Genomic DNA, 20,656 nt, shown 5'->3' on the forward strand with positions numbered 1-20,656 from the left:
CAATTCTCAACTTAATAACCAATTGAGAGAAATTGAAGTCCCTAAGGTAAGATGGGGAAGAGCAGAGGGTAAGCAGGGGAATGCAAGTGAGGGGTTGGCAGGTGAGTGGGGAGGCAAGGGAAGGTTCATGGAAAATTTAAAGTCAACCATTAAGGAGTACCAAAATTTACAAGGACCTTAGATATATTTGTGTTAGTATCTAGGGAGCTGAAGTGATGTATAGACAATATCTTAACCAAGTTAACCTATTTGGAAACCATGCTTTGTTATTACGTGGGAAGAGAGCCTCAAGTTAAAGGGGCAGTGGGTGTAACATATGTACATCACACTAAAGAGCCTGTGATGGTTAGCTTAGAGACCAAGCACTAGCACTCTTAAGGGATGTGCTATATCCCACCAGATTTAGGTTGCTAATGTGTTTGCTCCATTTCATTGAGTTGCCCTGAGACCCTGAATTCTATCCATGCCACCCAACTTGTTACAAACTTATCTTGTTTGTTTTGATCCAACAGCTTAACCTCTTCTGTACCTTGATGATTTAAATCTATGGCCTGTTTATGTCCTTTTACTCCTGCCAGGGCATAGACTTCAGTCATCCCCACCACATGTGCTGCTCGCTCGCACTGATAGCAGAGCTTCTGTGTATCGGTCAACAGCCAATTTCATTGGCTTCTCACCATGTGATTGCTGTGAGCCAATGCCAAAACCAATGCTCTTAAAAGGGCACTGACAGCTCTGTTCTTAAAGCAGCCAGAGCCATCATGTCCGCAAGGGGTTAAGTTCATCCATCCTCATGTAGATTTTTACCTGTTTAATCTAGATGAGAATGGAGGGGATTGATTGCGATTTCCAAAATTTGGTTTTAAGAAGTTGTGCTGCTATCGGTATGAACCTTAAAATTGATTTTTTGGGCTTTTCGTATCGATCCAGGCAGCACTGACAGAAGGGCAATCTCCGTAGTACATGGCATCAGGGGAACCAAATAAACATTTGTGTTGGTGGAAAACTAGACCCAAGAAAGGTTTAATCCGCTGAGATGACCACCATATATGTAAGTATTTGCCATTAGTCTCAACCCATCTCCAATATAAACCATCTAGTAAATGGTTTATATTTGCATTCTTGTGATGCGAGGGTAGGGGGCATCTTGTGTGAAAGGGCTAAGGCTTTATCCCAGTCCTCTTCATCTAGAGAAGCGCCCAAGTCAGCAGTCCACTTTTCAATCAGAAGATTTTTTTAACGTACAAAATAATTTCTCACAACTGAAAAAGGAAAAAGTAGGTAAAAAAGCTTAGAGGGTATTTTATTAATCAGGTGTGAAAACCTATCCTGTGAGAAAACTCAGAAGAAAATGTAGTTGAATAGGGGCCATAGCATATTTTACACTATATCTGCAAGGTGTAACGTTTTTGTGCATTGCATGTTAACCATTATTGCATGATTCTTTTATTATTATCTAGCCTGTTGGATTTGTGATGCTAACTTCCTTTGCTAATTGTCATACTGTTTGGCTGGACTAAACAGTGGTCTGTGTTTTGTCTAAACTCCTCCTCCTCCCCCTATAACAACAGTGGTCTGAGTTATGTCTAAACTCGTCCCCCTATGACCATATTACTCACAGCAGGTAGTGAACCTCCGGACTAAAAATCTACTCAGCAGAACTGAAAAGGCTTGGTGTTAACAGTTTCACAGCATCAGAACTTTGTTTTTCTTACCAAAGCATCATTTTTAGCTGCATTTTTAGCTAAACTCCACCCATCAAAGAAAACTACCCGGGCTTTTTTTCCCTGATGCTGTGCAAAGCATGATGGGATTTCCTATGTTGTTATTCACGTTGCCTAGCAACTGGGATGGGTGATCAGCACACAAGACAGTTGGAACTGTGTCTCATGCTCCCTGTCACCTCCTTTCAACCAAAAAGATGGCTGCCCTCATGAAATAAAACATTTGCCTGTTCTTCTAAAACAGGGTGGGTAAGAGATTATGGCCCATATGCAATTCATTTTTTCTCCCGAATTTTCACCTAGGTGATATTTTTACAACTTGTCATAAAATGCTTTTTAAGTCACCAACCTGCAAGGAAATACTCAAAATATATTTGATAGTATTTTTTAATCAACTTTTGGGTACTTTTTCAATTGTAAAATGCTGAAAATTTAGTTTAAAGAGAAGATGAAAATTATCTCCTAGGAGATAACTCAGGTGAAAAAATGAATTGCATATGGGCCTATATGACCTATCTATTTTAATTAACATAACTGATGTAACTTAATGACAGTATGTTTGTTTTGGCTGAAGTTCTTCTTTAAGGAGAAGATGATAGGAGGCACCACCAGTATTTTTTTCCCTGTTAAACAGAGCTGGCCCTGCCCACCTCCTCTCTGCGCTGAGAGAGCAGATTTAAGAGGAATTTTAAAGAGACTCTGAAGCTACAGCCGAAAGCTCTGCCTCCCTGGGCAGCAAAATCCCCGACCAAGAAAGTTGTGGATTTTGCACAGGGGATTTGGGTGGTAAAAAATCCTCGTACTGCCGCGGGATAACAACGTTTTAACTTGGGCTAACATGCCTAACATAAATAAAAGGTAAAAAGACGTTTTTTAAAGGGGCACTATGGCAAAAAAATTGTAAAATTTAAAATATGTGCAAACATAGACCAATAAGAAGTACGTTTTTCCAGAGCAAAATGAGCTATAAATTACTTTTCTCCTATGTTGCTGTCACTTACAGTAGGCAGTAAAAATCTGACAGAAGCGACAGGTTTTTGACTAGTCCATCTCTTCATAGGGAATTCTCAGCCTGGCTTTTATTCTTTATAAAGATATTCCCTAAAAAGGATTTAAACAATGATGCTGGCCAGCTTCCCTGCTCGCTACACAGTTTTTTGGAAGTTGGACAGAGCAACTGCCATTCACTAAGTGCTTTTGAATATAAATAAATCCCGGAGAATCCCCCCATGAAGATATGGACTAGTCCAAAACCTGTTGCTTCAGTCAGATTTCTACTACCTATTGTGACAGCAATATAGGAGAAAAAAATTATGGCTCGTTTTACTCTGGAAAAAACGTACTTCTTATTTGTTTATGTTTGCACATATTTTAAAATTATCAATTTTTCACCATAGGGCCCCTTTGAGTGCCTTCAGTGTCTCTTTAAAGGGAACCTTAACTGATAGGGATATAAATGTTTCCTTTTAAACAATACCAGTTGCCTGGCAGTCCTGCGGATCTCTTTGGCTGCAGTAGTGGCTAAATCACACACCTGAAACAAGCATGCAGCTAATCCAGTCTGACTTCAGTCAGAGCACCTGATCTGCATGCTTGTTGAGGGGCTGTGGCAAAAAATATTAGAAACACAGGATCAGCAGGAGAGTGAGGCAACTGGTATTATTTTAAAAGGAAAATCCCCATCCTTCTCAGTTTAGGTTCCCTTTAAGGCCCTGTTCACAGTGGTCAGTTGGGATGCAGAATAATTCTGCATGTCAACTCACTGCCCATACAGTTCTATGGGCCTGTTCACAGTTACAGATCACGTTATTCTAACTTGCTGCATGCAGGCTTTGTATTAAAGTCTATGCCCTGTCTCCATTGCAGTTCCCAGTCATTATAATATGTGAATTATGCAACTGACCACTGTGAACCTAAACCAGTATTGAATTTAATCCCAATCAGTAGTGTACACTCCTTTTCACAGATACATTTTTACCTTGTCTATAATAGATCATCAGGGACATCTGTGTGGTTCATATTGTGGTGAAAGCCCTCCCACAGTGTGATGCCATGGCCCTGACAGTTTCCTGTCTGTCAAACTTGTTGCATTGTGTAAAATAACAGCTGTTGCCACCTGCCAAGCAAGCAGTATTTCCTCTGTGCATAGAACACTCAGTGAACAAATGTAAGGCAGGGATCACCTGACAGGAGGAAGATGTCACCACCAGTGATAAATCTTAGAATGTAAATCAGGGAGAGGAAATATTGTACAATGGGCAAACACTGACTAAATTAATTTATAAATGAATATTGTAAAAAAATAGGCTGTTTTATTTATTGGGTTTTTTTCTCACTATAGTTCCTCTTTAAGTGTGGGTATTTCTCTATTTGTTAGTATACTCCTTATTTGATTATAATCATGTAAACCTGAATCAAAAGGGTTAAGGTACACACTAATAATACAATCTTGATTGTACAATGATTGTATAATCTCACCACGTTTATGTAACAGGAAGGACTACCTAAAGTATCCATTCAAAGTATATCTACTCAATTTACCCTTCTACTACATAGATTTGGTAAGATTGTACAATGACGATTGTACAATGACGATTGTATCATTAGTGGGTTCTTTAGTTTACTGGGGTTTTTTTTGTTTTTTTTTAACCTAACACTAACAAATTCTTGCAATTTCCACACACAATGTATTCTTATATGCAGCACTTCCATGTTTTCTTCTTAATATTGAATATTGAAGAAATCCAATTTTTTTATAGTTTTTTTTTTTTACCCATTTCTTCAGTGGATCACAGATGACCATAATCTCTGCACATGCTGGCAGATCTCCCCATGACACATTCAGTTTTCATGTTTGCTATGAGCTCCTAACTACTAAAACCTGTAGCACAACCATCTATATGCATTCACAATGATTACCTAAAACAGAATAAAAGCACAGATGCTGTGGTGCCCACTGGAGCTGTTTCATGCACGCTTCAGAATCAATGGTTCACAATTTCTAGTGGGTCCCAGCCCTTACCCTAACCACTTTTTATTCTGTCTTATCCATCCATATCAAAGAGTCCTGAAGGTTACTCAAGCCAGCTTGAGTGACAGCCAAGTTATGACTCAAGTGACAAGCAAGTGATCCCTTTGCAATCCCTCCCTCCTAATGAGTCATACTGTCTCCTTTCCACCTAGGTCACATGAGTAATCAGAAGGGAGGGAGTCCAGTTCACCTGTGACAGCTGTGACTGTACTAGTCAATCTTAAATATGGCAAAATGAGACAGAAGAAAAAAAGGTTCAAAAACCACATCTGATGTTACAGTGTACAGTATTCTCACTTCATGTTAACTTTATGGTCTATCGGATTCTCACGTCATGTAAGCTTTAAAGCGTACCTGAAATGGGGGATTAAAAAATGTGTACATACCTGGGGCTTCCTCCAGCCCCCCTTTAAAGAGGAGCTGTCAGCCATACTATCTCAGAAAAAAAACACATATATAGGTAGATAAATATTTGCTCTACTTACATAACATACAGTATATATTGTAGTGTCCACGTTTTGATTTTAGTGATTTTTCTACAGTAAAAAAAGAGAAAATCCTTCTTAGCATTTCCTATTTTAAGTGTGGCTATTTTGAAGCCATTTCCTCCCTTACTCTCCTCTGCCTGATTTGCCCGCCCTTCACTATAGAAAGTGCATTGTCTCAGCATGGGAAATATTGGCCAATTGATTTTTTATTTTATGCCCGACAAGTACACTTTAAGCTGACCATTCCTTCACCATCTTCCCAGGTCTCCTAGATCCTGCGCCAGGCAGCCCAGTAATCCGCCAGTCTGCTCCAGTCGGCAGAGTCCGCCCGCACATGCTCCCACGGCCGGGAGCGTTGCTGACTGGCGGATTTACCGGGCTGTGAATTTGATTTACTGGTCTAAGTTCAGTTAGGAAGATCTGCATAAATTGGGGGTTTTTTTGACTGTTGGTAAAAAACAATACTGAAGTACTATTGTATTATATGATTGCCCTATCATTATTACATTATTTGACACTAGACATTCTAAAACCTTTAGCAACATGAAGCATGATCTTGTCTTGCTCTACTTCCCTGCAAATCATTATAACTGATGAATCTCTTCTTTACATAGAATATGATGAAGAAAAGGAAACTGGGCACACTGCACCATGTTATTACTAAATACTGTACGTGATACATTGTAAGATCCACGCACATAACTCTATAGACTACTGGCTGGTGTCAAATTGATGGAATACTACTACTTTTATTAAGGGTTAAGGTGGCCATACACTTATAGATTTTCAGCAGATTCGACCATCAGATGGATTTCTGTCAGATGCCTGTCAAGTTGAATCTGTCAGGACTCTACCTGATGTATGCCACACACTAGGAACAGATTTCCAATAGATTTCAGAATTAAATATATTGGAAATCGATCTAAATGCATTATTGGACCATAAAGCTGGGTCTACACGTGCCGATCTTACTTATCAATCGAGCCGCTGATGCGGCTCGATTGGTAAGATCTGACAGGTCCAATCTCGCCGCGGCCGATTGCCCGCTCCACCCCGCGAGCAGACAATAGCAGGGAATCGAGCGGAAGATAAGCGCCGCCGGTGGGGACGAGCGGGTATCGAATCCGACCCACGCGCGGACAAGCGGGGACGCGGCGGGTACGCGCGGGGATGCGGAAGAGTCGATCCGGCGGCTAATAGAGCCGCCGGATCGCTCTGTCTAGAAGGGGCTTTAGATCCAATGCAACTCTATAGGCCATTGGTCTGCTGCAAGCAGCAAATTGACCTAGATTTTCCATCCTGTCAGATAGATCAAATCCATCGAAATTGGCTGCAAATCGGTTGATCGATAGATTTGATAGAATCGATTTTCGATCAATCAATTCCATAGACTCGATTGATCGATGGCTGAAATCGACCAGTGTATGGGCCCCTTTAGTGTTCTTTTCTTTATTTACCAACCTACTTTAGGCAGCCTCACTGATATCCACAAGAGAGGATTAACTCGCAAATATCATGTAATCCAAATGTATCTGTGGCCATTAGTAGATGAGCATTATTAGTGCTTTTTTTGCATGGCTGTTTGCAGTATAAGAAAATCCCACATGTGGTTTTCTGCTTTCCTGCATCCTCGTACAGCTCTGGAAACCTGATGCTCAGACAGGTGTTCACTGATCCCCCTCCTCCCTGTTCACCTGGGAGAGAGAAGTGTCTTGAACGAGCCCTGCAGGCTTAAGTTCCAGCAGTGTGCTCATTGTAGAAGGGGAGGGTGAGGAGGAGGATCAGACACAGGCAGCTCAGTGTAGGAGAGACACACTCACTCAGTCGCACTAGCTTGTAATACAGAACAAAAGTAACCAAGATTCCAGACCTCGCTACATAAAATAGAGGGGACTGCCTTTGCGCCTAAACAAGATTCCAGGAGCTGCAGAAGAACACCACACCTTCTACAGCCTGTCACAGAGCACTGATCCGGGAGCAATCCCTGCGGATGGATGGGTGACTCAGTGGAAGCATCATAGTCTGCCGTCTCTGGAAATTGCTGCACTGCTCCTGGGATTTCCAAGGTGAAAAAGTAGCTCTGTGTTCTGTGGGTGAAATCGCCTCTACTGCTCTGCTCTGTACCCCCACCCCCCCCCCCAAACTGGATGTGGCAGCTGTTTTTCTATTCTAGCCAATGTTCACCCAGCATCCCTGCCTGTGCCCGGCCTTCCATCTGCCTGAAAGGTGAGTCTGAAGATTCTTTACTGTGTCAGTATAGAGTAACTACCTCTGCCCAGGCTGCTCTGTCAGAGTGGTTTATATTGTGTCTGTATGTACAGAATGATACTACTTCCCCTACCTTATCTGCTGTGCTCTGCCTGAGGGGGTTTATACTGGGCATAGTGCTGCTGCCCCTGCCTGGTGTGCTCTGCCTGAGGGGCTTATACTGTGCCTGCACATAATAGTGCTGCCTCCCCTGCCTGGTGTGCTCTGCCTGAGGGGCTTATACTGTGCCTGTACATAATAATAGTGCTACTGCCCCTGCCTGGTGTGCTCTGCCTGAGGGGCTTATACTGTGCCTGTACATAATAGTGCTGCTGCCTCTGTCTGGTGTGCTCTGCCTGAGGGGCTTATACTGTGCCTGTACATAATAACCGTGCTGCTGCCCCTGCTTGATGTGCTCTGCCTGAGGGGCTTATACTGTGCCTGTACATAATAGTTCTACTGCCCCTGTCTGGTGTGCTCTGCCTGAGGGGCCTATACTGTCCCTGTACATAATAGTGCTACTGCCCCTGTCCAGTGTGCTCTGCCTGAGGGGCTTATACTGTGCCTGTACATAATAGTGCTGCTTCCCCTGTCTGATGTACTCTGCCTGAGGGGCTTATACTGTGCCTGTACATAATAGTGCTGCTGTCCCTGCCTGGTGTGCTCTGCCTGAGGGGCTTATACTGTGCCTGTACATCATAGTGCTGCTGTCCCTGCCTGGTGTGCTCTGCCTGAGGGGCTTATACTGTGCCTATACATAATAGTGCTGCTTCCCCTGTCTGGTGTGCTCTGCCGAGGGGCTTATATTGTCTCTGTACATAATAGTGCTGCTGCTCCGGTCTGGTGTGCTCAGCCTGAGGGGCTTATACTGTGCCTGTACATAGTAGTGCTGCTGCCTCTTTCTTGTGTGCTCTGCCTGACGGGCTTATACTGGGCATAGTGCTGGTGCCCCTTCCTGTTGTGCTCTGCCTGAGGGGCTTATACTGTGCCTGTACATAATAGTGCTGCTGCCCCTGCTTGAGGGGCTCTGCCTGAGGGTTTATACTGTGCCTGTACATAATAGTGCTGCTGTCCCTGCCTGGTGTGCTCTGCCTGAGGGGCCTATACTGTGCCTGTACAGCAGTGCTGCTGCCTCTGCCTGATGTGAACTACCTGAGGGGCTTATCCTTTGCCTGCCGAATAGTGCAGCTGCCCCTGTCTGGTGTGCTCTGCCTGAGGGGCTTATACTGTCTCTGTACATAATAGTGCTGCTGCCCCTGTCTGGTGTGCTCTGCCTGAGGGGCTTATACTGTGCCTGTACATAATAGTGCTGCTGCCCCGGTCTGGTGTGCTCTGCCTGAGGGGCTTATACTGTGCCTATACATAATAGTGTAGCTGCTCCTGTCTGGTGTGCTCTGTCTGTGGGGCTTATACTCAGGGCCGGATTTGTACTGTTTACCACCCTAGGCCACTGTCACAAGCCACCCCCCATCCATATAGGTAGCGAGATGACCCCTCACCCTTCTCTCTAGTGTAGGTAACCTGATGACCCCCCAGTATAGGTAGCCAGATAACTCCTCCCCCCTTTCCCTCCAGTATAGGTAGCCAGATGACTCCCTTAATCCCTCCTTTTCCCACAACCACACCTTTCAGTATAGGTAGCGAGCTCGCCTTTACACCACAGCAGCCATCTGTGTCACGCATTTCTGCGCTCATCTCCAGTGCAGAAGCTTCCTCTTCTTTTCTGTTTCTAATGCTGCCCAAGTTCATAGCCACCAGCCACAATGCAAACGCGCACAGAGAGCAAGGTGGCTCTGCACAGGCAGCTAGCAGCAGAGTACCATGGTCAGACACGTACCTGATCTCCCTGCATTGCAGCATCTGCAAACTTGCAAATACTGCACCAGCTTAGCCTGCTGCTTTGGTGCCCTTCCTCCTGTGGTGCCCTAGGCCATGGCCTAAATCCAGCCCTGCTTATACTGTGCCTGTACATAAAAAGAGTGCTGCTGCCCCTGTCTGGTGTGCTCTGTTTGAGGGGCTTATACTGTGCCTGTACATAATAATAGTGCTGCTGCCCCTGCTTGATGCACTCTGCCTGTGGGGCTTATACTGCGCCTGTACATAATAGTTCTACTGCCCCTGTCTGGGGTGCTCTGCCTGAGGAGCTTATACTGTGCCTGTACCTAATAGTTCTACTTAAAAACAAGAAGAGAATCGAGAGCCCAATATGGTGCAGTATTGTCAGGTAAAATGAAGAGTTCAATACAATTTGTGTATATACTCACAAACACGGGTTATCCATAGGCAACCACTTTAAATGCAGGTGGGGAGCATTAGGACCTGACCCCACTCAGGTTAAGAAGTCGCTCTCTGTAGATAGTAGATGGGGATGCACCCCTCCACCCAGGGTGGACTAGAAGATCAGCAAAAGCTCGGTATACAGAGGCACCAGAGTAGAGTAAAACGTTTTTAAAACCGTTTAAAAGCAGAGGGGGATGTTAGGGTGGACTTACCTCCCTCTTACAAAAAAGAAAACTCACTTGAGTCTCGAAAAGACAGAATTGACAAATAATTTATTCAACTCCACAAATGCAACGCGTTTCGCGGCCGTGACCCCGCTTCCTCAGGCAAAAATGGGAGCACAACTCAGTGGGTCAAGCAGTAGGTTTGAGCGCCAGACAGAGGCACTCAAACCTACTGCTTGACCCACTGAGTTGTGCTCCCATTTTTGCCTGAGGAAGCGGGGTCATGCCCGCGAAACGCGTTGCATTTGTGGAGTTGAATAAATTATTTGTCAATTCTGTTTTATCGAGACTCAAGTGAGTTTTCTTTTTTGTAAGAGGGAGGTAAGTCCACCCTAACATCCCCCTCTGCTTTTAAACGGTTTTTAAAACGTTTTACTCTACTCTGACGCCTCTGTATACCGAGCTTTTGCTGATAATAGTTCTACTGCCCCTGTCTGGGGTGCTCTGCATGAGGGGCTTATACTGTGCCTGTACATAATAATAGTGCTGCTGCCCCTGCTTGATGCGCTCTTCCTGAGGGGCTTATACCGTGCCTGTACATAATAGTGCTGCTGCCCCTGTCTGGTATGCTCTGCCTGAGGGGCTTATACTGCGCCTGTACATAATAGTGCTGCTGCCCCTGTCTGGTGTGCTCTGCCTGAGGGACAAGTCAATAAGAAAGGAAATTTTTGTTTTGTGTGAAAAATCACATTTAGAAGTTAATCAGAATAATTTTTCATGTAAATTAGCTTTGTTCGTATTCATGACAAACATTTCAATGGGATATGTCTCATGAAAAGGAATATAAAACAGAACTGTATCACTTAGGGCTGGGACCCACTAGAAAGCATGAATTGAGTGGTTGGTTGATGTTTGCCATGTGTTATGGTGCTATTTTTTAAGCAGTTTTGAATTTAATGCAAGACACTTGTACAGCGATTGAGATTTCCATATTGATTTGCAAGTCATGCAAACACAGTGAAAACATAAAAACTCTTTATGCCTGCTGGGGATCAAACTTAGGACCTGAGAGTTGCTATCCACTCAGCTACAGTGCTGCAGTGAGAAATTGCAAAAGCACAAAAGTTTATTCCATGCAATGACAGAGCTATGAAATTCATAATGCTTTAGTATCTTGAATGGGCCATTATTCTTATTCTTCAAGTAAAACTATGGAATGATCATCTGATCTAAATATGGTGCGCACTTGTCTAGTATACAACAGATTTCTAGGCAAACATCGCTATGGCTGGACAGAAGCTCAGATTGCATGGTGCAAATATGTGCTGCGTTTCGGTCAGATGACCAGGCCTTATATTTTCTTGAGGAAGGGGTCTTGCGAGATCTAATACAGTATAGATAAGTACATTCCATTGCTCAATCATTCCATGGAAAAATGAACTTCAGTGACTGAGTGCTGGCCCTAGCTTTTTAATTTTATTTGGGAGGTGGAACCAACCACTGTAATGGACACACACCCATATTGACCTAGTTATTATAGCTCAAGAAAGTGTGGTTCATGCCTTACCAGCTTTAGGAACAAGCCGTTTTGACAACAGCAAGAAAAGAGTTTATAAATTATTGCAAATATTCAAAGCACCAGTGAAGAATTAATAGAGTGGTTGAAGGAGCGCTGCTGATGAACTCCTTTTGGTCTAGGAGCACTGGTGGGAGCGCAACCTCTACATCCCCTATCGCTGCACCATTGGGTCTGGATCAACTGTGTATACCCAGATCTGTTAAAGAGGAACTGTTGGGAAAATCTTAAAATTTAAAATTCATACAAATAAGAAGTACATTTCTCCCAGAGTAAAATGAGCCATAAATTACTTCTCTCCTATTTTGCTGTCACTTACAGTAGGTAGTAGATATCTGACATTACCGACAGGTTTTGGGCTAGTCCATCTCTCCATAGGGGATTCACAGCATTTATTATTTATAAAGACATTCCCTGAAAATGATTAATATAAAGATGCTGGCCAGCCTCCCTGCTCGCTGCACACTATTTTGGCAGTTGGATGGAGCAACTGCCATTCACCAAGTGCTTTTAAAAATAAAGAAAACCCTGAGAACCCCCCTATGAGACGGTGGGCTAGTCAAAAATCTGTCGGTAATGTCAGATTTCTACTACTTACTGTAAGTGACAGCAACATAGGAGAAAAGTAATGTATGGCTCATTTTACTCTGAGAGAAATGTACTTCTTATTTGTATGTGTTTTAAATGTTAAGATTTTCACGACAGTTCCTCTTTAAGTGACCACTTTAGCCAAACCAGTTTGTTCTGAAAGATGCTGGAGAGGTAAATGTCTAACGTATCTTGTGGAGATTCTGTGCTTGTGTCCAGGTTTGCAAAGCTGCAGTGTTTATACACTGTTTCACCCATACTGTTGTATCATTTATTTCATTTAAAGCAGACTCCATGGTGTAATGAGGCGCCATTGGTGGACAGGGACAGGCCAAGGAACTGTGGTGGGACATGTCTTGCTAATGCTCTTCTGATGAGGTTCAGTAAGCTATTCTCCAAATTAATAACTATCTCTATTTTGGTTGGAGTAGGCATTTGGTCTTCATTGTTGTTAGGACTGCATTGAGCACTGTTTGTATTTAAAATGATGATATAATACCAAAATAATTCCAGAATACTGCTATCCGGGGAAAACCCTGATTATTATTTATGAGGTCTATGTGACTGTCAATAGTGTCTCTGGTCACAGGATTATGACAGTACAGGTAGTGCACAATTAACAAACAAGACAGGGGGACTGTAGGATGTGGCTGGATAGTGTAATGGTTAATGGCTCTGCCTCTGACACAGCAGGCCTGGGTTCGAATCTCCGTATTGCCTGTTCAGTAAGCCAGCACCTATTCAGTAGGAGACCTTGGGCAAGTCTCACTAACACTGCTACTGCCTATAGAGCATGTCCTAGTGGCTGCAGCTCTGGCGCTTTGAGTCCACCAGGAGAAAAGCGCGATATAAATGTTTGTGTTCTTAACCTGACTCTGTCCATAAGTCAAAACACTATGCCATCTCTGTCCATTGAACCTCCTCTATCCCTTCCTTTGCCTCCAGGGTGTCACCTCTGTTCCCCCATGACCTCAGTGAATCAAAGCAAAATGAAATTTTACCGGTTTAAAAAACATTTTTTTTTTTAAACATTTTTTCTTTGCATTTTTAACTCTGAGACTACCTGTATTGCTTTCCATGTGCATAGGCTGTGTAGGTAGTTTCAAACAGTTGTTTGACTGAACAGGTTGTATACCATAACCGGTGGACAGTGCTAGAACTACAGGTCGGGCGGAGGACCGTTAAAGCTCTGTACTATCCAGAGCCATTGCTCTACTCAGGTAAGTATCAAATTCAAAGTGAGTAGAAATTATAGTTATACTGTGCTTCATTATACAGTGTGTGTGTGTGTATATGTGTGTATATATATGACAAAAAAACAGGGGAAGGAGCACCTCCCTTTCCTTAAAGAGAACCTGTACTGAGTAAAAATATTTAAAATAAACACATAAGGTAACTTCAAATGAACATTGCATAGTTACCTTGCCATCAGTTCCTCTCTTCATTTTCTTCTGACAATAATCCCTTCCAGTTCTGACAATATTTTGTCAGATCTGAAATATATCAGTTGCTGTCAGTAAAATATCAGTTGCTGTCAGTTATAGCTGAGAGGAAAACTGATGTACCAGGTAATGTCCATGTTTCCCTATGGCTCAAGTGGGCGATGTTACAGTTTAACTGTGTGCTGACCAGAAAGCTGTTATGGGTAATGGCCATTTTCAAAATAGAGGACGGAAAATTCCCTTGATCACAGTGAACAAATAAGACGCGGGACAGGAGAGACTGAGGAGTTGACTACATGGAAGGTAAGTATGACTTGTGTATGCTTATTTTGACTTTTAATTTTCAGTTCAGGTTTTCTTTAATAATTTATTTAATGTCCCTTCTAGAGGTGATGTGCCTGGATATATGTGTTTTTTCTTGTTACTGACCTGTAGGGATAACAGTGGTGCCTGGATGAATGAATCTGTGAATGCATTTGTTTGAACATTTGCATGCGAGAGTGTGAAGGGTTAATAGATTTTTGCTGTTTTCTGGCCACATTCCCTTAAGCACCTCCCTTTCCTTAATAATTTATTTAACGTCCTAACTAAAGGCGATGTATGTGTTTTTTCATGGCTGTATTCAGATGTGACCTATTGCGTGTTTTTGCCGCCAGGTAACTGCGCTGTGTGTCAAACACTGACACACTTGGGATTGCAAATTCTGCCAATCTGCTGCCTTAAATTTCAGTTGTAAGGGACTTGGTGGTAGTGTTGGTGTTCGAATTTGGGAACCATGTGGTTTTGGAAACTGAACACATGCATTCAGCACCTTTTCAGCATGGAACAGCAGGACAGATGAAACACATGCCACCCTGCTGTTTGGAGCTGAAATGGTGCTGAGTGTTCGGGTTCCGAACCACGTGTTGTTGAATTTCGAACACCAACACTACTTGGTGGACCGCAGATGGGAGGCTGCCTGAAAAGTGCACACTTCAGCCACCTACGTGACAGAAGTATAAAGGATCCTGCCTGAGGCTCAGATATGTACCACTTCCTGCACTGCAAACTCTCATTGCTGTAGGCTGCAGTCTACTTGGGGAGAATCAGTCTTTGCCTGCACTTTTGCAGTTTTCGCAATATGGTGTTGCAGTCAGGGCAGCAGCAGCCTCAGCCACACAGGCTGAACCTTACTCCATGTATTAGATTAGCGGCAGAACTATTAGATTGTACGGTATATATAGATTTGTGCTGGGAGATTTCTTATTTTATTTATTTAGTATTTATATAGCACTGACATGCACTGACATCTTCTTCTATAAGCTTTGTGATAAAAGGGTGCTCTTCAGATCATACTACTAATGGTGTTCCCTGGCACGTATATTCCTAAGCTTGTTGTCTTGCCGCTATTCATTTGTGATAATGCTTCAAGCCTGAGAACAGAAGGGTGTTATAAAAATATAGACAGCATTTTGTTTTCCTGTTTGTATATGTTCTTTTATGTGCATTGTTTTCCAGGCAAGCTCAAATAAAGTGACATGAAACTGTGATGTTTGCAGTTCTCAGAGATGTCTTTTTCATGCCCCATTAACTGCAGGATGAACGCTAGTTATTATAAGAGTGATAATAGATGGGGCAAGTAAAGTGTCGGCACGTAAAGTGAATCTGTACTATATGATGCACGGTCTCTGTGCTGTGGAACTGACACAGTGCAGACACTGCTTTCACTTTTTAAAGGTGAAGCTAAAGGAAAATGTAGGGACTGCCATTCCTGATTTTGCATTCAAATTAATATTTGCCTGGCTGTTTAGCTAATAATTTCTTAAAGGCTGTATTAAATTTCAGGACAAAAAGGTTAGGTTGTTTTAGATACTGTACTGTGGAAACTGGTTTGAATCATTTGGATTTTACCTGTTGCTCGTATCTGTATTGTGATACAGATTTTTCTCTGCTTCCTGTTCCTGTGACTTTCATGAACCTCTGTGGCTTTATCATAAACCTTGATGGTCCCAGTGTTAGGGAATTGGGAGACGGCTTGTAGGTAGGCATTGTCGGGAATGCCAATGTCCGCTTCCGTGGAAAACTCGCTTTCCGCCATTGCTGATTACCGCTACCGATTTCTGCATTCTGATGCGGATTTTCACAGAAATTTCCACCAACTCTAACACCGATTTTCTCACAAACTACAAGCTCTTGTCCCCACTCTTCTTCTCAACCTATCCTGAAAAGTTGGCAATTCTAGCACCTATGGGGGCTTTGCTATTAACCATTAAAGTCGGCGGCCATTGACTATAATGTAAAATGTGGAAAATCCGCATTACTTATATGCGGTAATGTTATGACAATCAGAAGACTCGGAATGAATAAACCAATCAGAGAATGGGGATTTAGGTGTAAATTTCCGCAGTCTCTGATTGGCTTCTGATTGTCATAAAAGTACCGCATAACAGTAATGCGCATTTTCCACATATTACATTACAGTGTAAAATGAAAAGAAGAGTGGAAATTAGAGGATTTTTTTTTTCAAAAACACCTTATAGTTTTTGAGAAAATCGATGTTAAAGTTGGCGAAAATTTCTGCTTTCCGCAAAAATCTGCTTACCGCACTTGTATTACCGATTTCCACATTCCGACGAAGAAATGCGATTTCTGACCGGAAATGCGGAATTTGCATTTATTCCGAATGAGGATCCCTACTTGTACTCTGACTCATTTCACTTACCTGAGGCTTCTGCCAGCCCCGTGCAGCCTTCCTGTGCTGCGCCGGTCCTCCACAATCCTCCGTTCTCCCGCTGCCAGCTAGTTTCGTTATTCTCTATTAACGCACGATGCTATTGCGGGCAGCAATGCGAAGAAAGATACGCGTTGCCCGGGGCGCAAATGCGCAGTTGCCGTCTACTTACAAGTCGGCGTCAACAAAACTAGCTGTTGGCGGGAGAACGGAGGATCGTGGAGACCGGCGTGGGACAGGAAGGCTGCAAGGGGCTGGCAGAAGCCCCAGGTAAGTGAAACACTTTGTTTTAATGCAATCTTCAGTTCTACTTTAAGGTCTTCTGTATTAAATGCATACCTGCAATTCAATTCTGTTTGATTGGTGTTTACTCTATTTTCCCCAAGTCCAGCATTTTCTACTGTCCTGTTTTTAAACTCCTTTCCTGGTTATTAAAAAGTCAGGCAGTGGCTGGGAGGCACAGAGCCAATGCTATACATATGCAACTGAAACTCAAATTTAAATACAAGCAACAATATTCACGTGCCCATAATTTGCTGCTGGCTCTGCACTTATTAAAGAAAATGACCAGCTGTCAGAACAGGAAGTAAGAAAAATTCTTCCAGTTGGTGTCACAGACTTCAAAAACTTAAGAGCTTACATCACCTTTACAAAAACAAAAGGAAACACATTTTCTGGGGCCAGGGGCATTGCTAGCTCCATAGATCAGTGGCTCGTGTCCCGGATCTATTCTGGGGCGCTCCAGATGTCTCCCAGGCAGAGTCAGCTGTGGTGCCTCAATGGCGGGCATGCTGGGGTCTGTGGTGCATCAATCTGCGGTGTGTTGGGTGCTGTGGTGCATCTATGTGGGCATACTGGGTGCTGTGGTGCCATGCAGGGCACTGTGATGTCTTTATGGGGAGATATGTTTCTTCTATGGGGGCATGCAGGGAGTTGTGTTGCCTCAATAGGAGGCCCGTGGGAGCATGGGAGGGGGTCCACTTGAAGGTCCGCGAATGATATGGGGGGATTGGCAGCAGGCCAGCCGCCCAGCAGAAAGCCAGACTAGCCAGCACAGAAGCCAGGTATCTCTGTCTAGTTATGTTTAAGTGACACTGACTATTTATGTCATATGCTGCATTTTTTTTATTTATAGAGAGGGGGCTTCAGCCAGAATTTTGCTGGGCAGGCCTACTTAGACCACTGTTAGGTTCATGCAAATTTGGCTCCACCCTTGACCACACCCACATTCTGGTGTATGGTCACACCTATTTTATGGCTGGAGTGCCCAAGTGTGCCCCAGATGTCTGAGGATCCTAGCACCGCCCTTGCCTGGGGCTGATCTTAGAAGGGAATTCTATGTATCAATGTCATTTTGTAGCAGACCCAGAGTACCATTATAATTTACTTTATACTCCACTCTGCAGCCAGCTGTTTTCCCCTTATGGCAGATGAAGATCATTTAAATTCTGCTTTCTTGCAACCATGGCAACAGTACAGAGAGCTTCCAAGTATTATATTTTCTGCATGTGTGACTAAAAAAAATAAAGAGTGTTTTTTCTTTCTTTTTTTTTTTTCACAGAAAGGTCCAAGGACAGAACATATTGGCTGTAATAGACATGTTTGCCAATATGCTTAAATGTAAAAATTACATCACTTTAAAATATAGTTCTTTGTTACTGCTGGGCTGTGACATAGTGGCATGCTGGACTGGTTAGGTTGTATGTATTTAGCTCTACTTTAAGGCTACTTACACACCAGGACGTTACAGGCGCATGTTAGTGCAGCCTGTAACGCAGCCCACCGCACAGCACTACAAAGTCAATGAGGCTGTTCACACTGCCCACGTTGCGTTACACAGTAACGCTGCACGTTTGGGCAAAGTGCAGCGTACTGTGCATTCTGAGCGGCTTAAGCCGCGTTAGACTGTTTGCACATGCTCAGTGGGGGGCGAGAGGAGGCGGGGAGATGCTGCTACAGTAGCCGCGCACATGGCTACTTAATATGCACTGCACTGGCGGCTGCTGATTGGCCGGCGGGACCACGTGATGCAGAGTGTCTCACTCCGCATCATGAGGTCCCGCCGGCCAATCAGCGCCACTCTGGTAGACCTTATGCGGATAGAGCCGCCTATAGCGGCTCACTCTAACGTCCTCTCCCGCACCACCATACGTTGCGTTAGGTGCATGTTATGCGACCTTAACGTAGCACCTAACGCAACGTCTTAGTGTGTAAGTAGCCTTAGGGAGAACTATAGTATCCAGTCAAGAATAAGTCTTGTAATTAAACATTTGCTGCACATCTTATAAGTGTCAGGCTGCTCTGTGTTTGCAATAAGTACCCCTGTAGTAATAGTGATGGCAGATACCTGCTGCAACACTGATCCTATCAAGGTAATGGGAGGGGCCACGTCTAAAGATAGCCCTGTTCTGTTATATAATCAACCAGGCAAGAGTTATAAAACCTCAACCCAACAGCCTCTTCTTGGATTTAAAAATGTTAATAGTAATTGTAATGCAGTTTTCCCATAGTTCAGAAACACCTCTTGCATGACACAAGATGCACATCAACCTTGGCCTATTCGTCACAGTAATTCTGATTCTGAATAGCTGAAATGGGGAAGTTTGTGAAAATTACTGCTGAGTGTTAATTGCAAGAAAGGCACCTGCATTAAAGCCGGTTAACTCTTCCTGAATGTCCTTATTACTTGCTTAGGTTGGATAGATTTGGTGCCTGACAAAAGGCAAGTATAGCTAAGATTATTAAGGGTTAGACGTACATTAGAACGGTTAGGGCCGGGTCACACTTGATTAAAATACGTACCCACTCGGAGACGGTTTTAAGCTCTGTTCTGCTTAAAAATAGGATCTGCCTCCACTTGTTAGAAAAAACGGATCTGCTTGCCATGTTGCACTAAGTGGAATGAAGAGTCTGAACTTTGCACTTTTTTCCTGGACCAGGCAGGAAAATGTATGCAATGATGGCGTATGAGAACAGACATTGTCCATTCTCATTAGGCTAGTAGCCATGTCTGCTTTGTTCGATTCAATCACTGCCATGATGTAATGCTCACATGACTCCATGCTGCCGATTCCTCTGCTCTGTCCACAGATTGGGGCCAGGCAGAAGCATCAGGATCCCCATAGAGTTGAAAAAGACCAATGAGAATCCTTGGCAACAGGGAGGATTCTCATTGGTTCAAGGTGAAAATTCTCCCTGTTGCTAGAGAGAATTGTTCTAGTGATCGAAGCGGATGGGCAGATGTGGAGCAGACAGTAAAGATTGCTGCAAGCAGATGCAAAATGGATGGAATGCATCTGCCATGCCAGTTTTGCATCCGCACTAGTGTGAACACACCCTTAGTGCAAGGGTATAATTCAGGGGTTGAGTATTAGGCTTGGCTCACACATAAAAAGGTGTCCTGACCTGTCAATTTCTGACCGTGGCATCAGTTCTATGTGTGTTTCTATGGACGTGTTCCCACATAAAAATGTTCTGCCCAGTTCAGTCTTGTCAGTTTTGTATCAGTTTTCTATGGGTGTGTTCCAGGGCTGTGGAGTCGGTACAAAAATCATCCGACTCCTCAGTTTATCCAAAATGGCTCCGACTCCTTGACTCCGACTCCTTAAAGGGAAGGTTCAGGGACTATACGAAAAAAATAAAAATCCCCATCCACTTACCTAGGGCTTTCTCCAGCCCGTGGCAGGCAGGAGGTGCCCTCGGCGCCGCTCCGCAGGCTCCCGGTGGTCTCCGGTGGCGCGCCCGACCTGGCCAGGCCGGCGGCCAGGTCGGGCTCTTCTGCGCTCCAAGGCCCGGCACTTCTGCGTCCCACGCCGGCGCTCTGACGTCATCGGACGTCCTCCGGGCTGTACTGCGCAGGCGCAGAACTACTGCGCCGGCCTGGCCAGGTCGTGCGCGCCACCGGAGACCACCGGGAGCCTGCGGAGCGGCGCCGAGGGCACCTCCTGCCTGCCACGGGCTGGAGGAAGCCCCAGGTAAGTGGATGGGGATTTTTATTTTTTTCGTATAGTCCCTGAACTAAAGGTGGCCACACACGACACAATAAAATGATCCGATTTCATGGCAATTCGATAAATATGATTAGATCTTACGATAAAATGAAAAACGTTTTTTTTCATTCGACTAAAAAATCTAATCGGATTTCCCGTTTTTTTTTCCAATTTTATCGATCCGGAATGCTGGAAATTTTTCTTCAATTTTTCTAAAGATTGTATGGTGTGTGTTAGCTTGTCAATTTATTAATATGCACACCCTAGACATTTTGTCAGTGTTTCCAATCATTTTTATCATAATTTATCACAGTTTATGAAACCACCGACTCCAACTCCGACTTCAGGTACCCAAAATTGCTCCCACTCTGACTCCTCGACTCCAGCTCCGACTCCACAGCCCTTGTTTATTCACAC

The 20,656-nt window shown here is 43.8% G+C and overlaps 1 protein-coding gene across 9 annotated transcripts in view; it reads left to right on the plus strand.

The window, feature by feature from the left end:
- The window catches only part of PLEKHG5 (pleckstrin homology and RhoGEF domain containing G5), a 533,554-nt gene that overhangs the window by 241,193 nt on the left and 271,705 nt on the right, over positions 1-20,656 (plus strand). Inside the window, exon 1 of one of the 9 annotated variants that reach the window (XM_068240436.1) lies at positions 1,022-1,051. The exons of 6 other annotated variants lie outside the window; for them this stretch is intronic. In XM_068240436.1, the coding sequence (XP_068096537.1) occupies positions 1,037-1,051 (15 nt within the window). In that variant the 5' untranslated portion in view covers positions 1,022-1,036. Of the gene's footprint in view, positions 1-1,021; positions 1,052-7,024; positions 7,470-20,656 lie in introns of those variants that run through there. 2 more of the 9 variants (XM_068240437.1, XM_068240439.1) reach the window with 2 other exon arrangements.

This window comes from Hyperolius riggenbachi, chromosome 6, assembly GCF_040937935.1.
Source record: "Hyperolius riggenbachi isolate aHypRig1 chromosome 6, aHypRig1.pri, whole genome shotgun sequence".
In the NCBI taxonomy this organism is placed as follows: Eukaryota; Metazoa; Chordata; class Amphibia; order Anura; family Hyperoliidae; genus Hyperolius; species Hyperolius riggenbachi.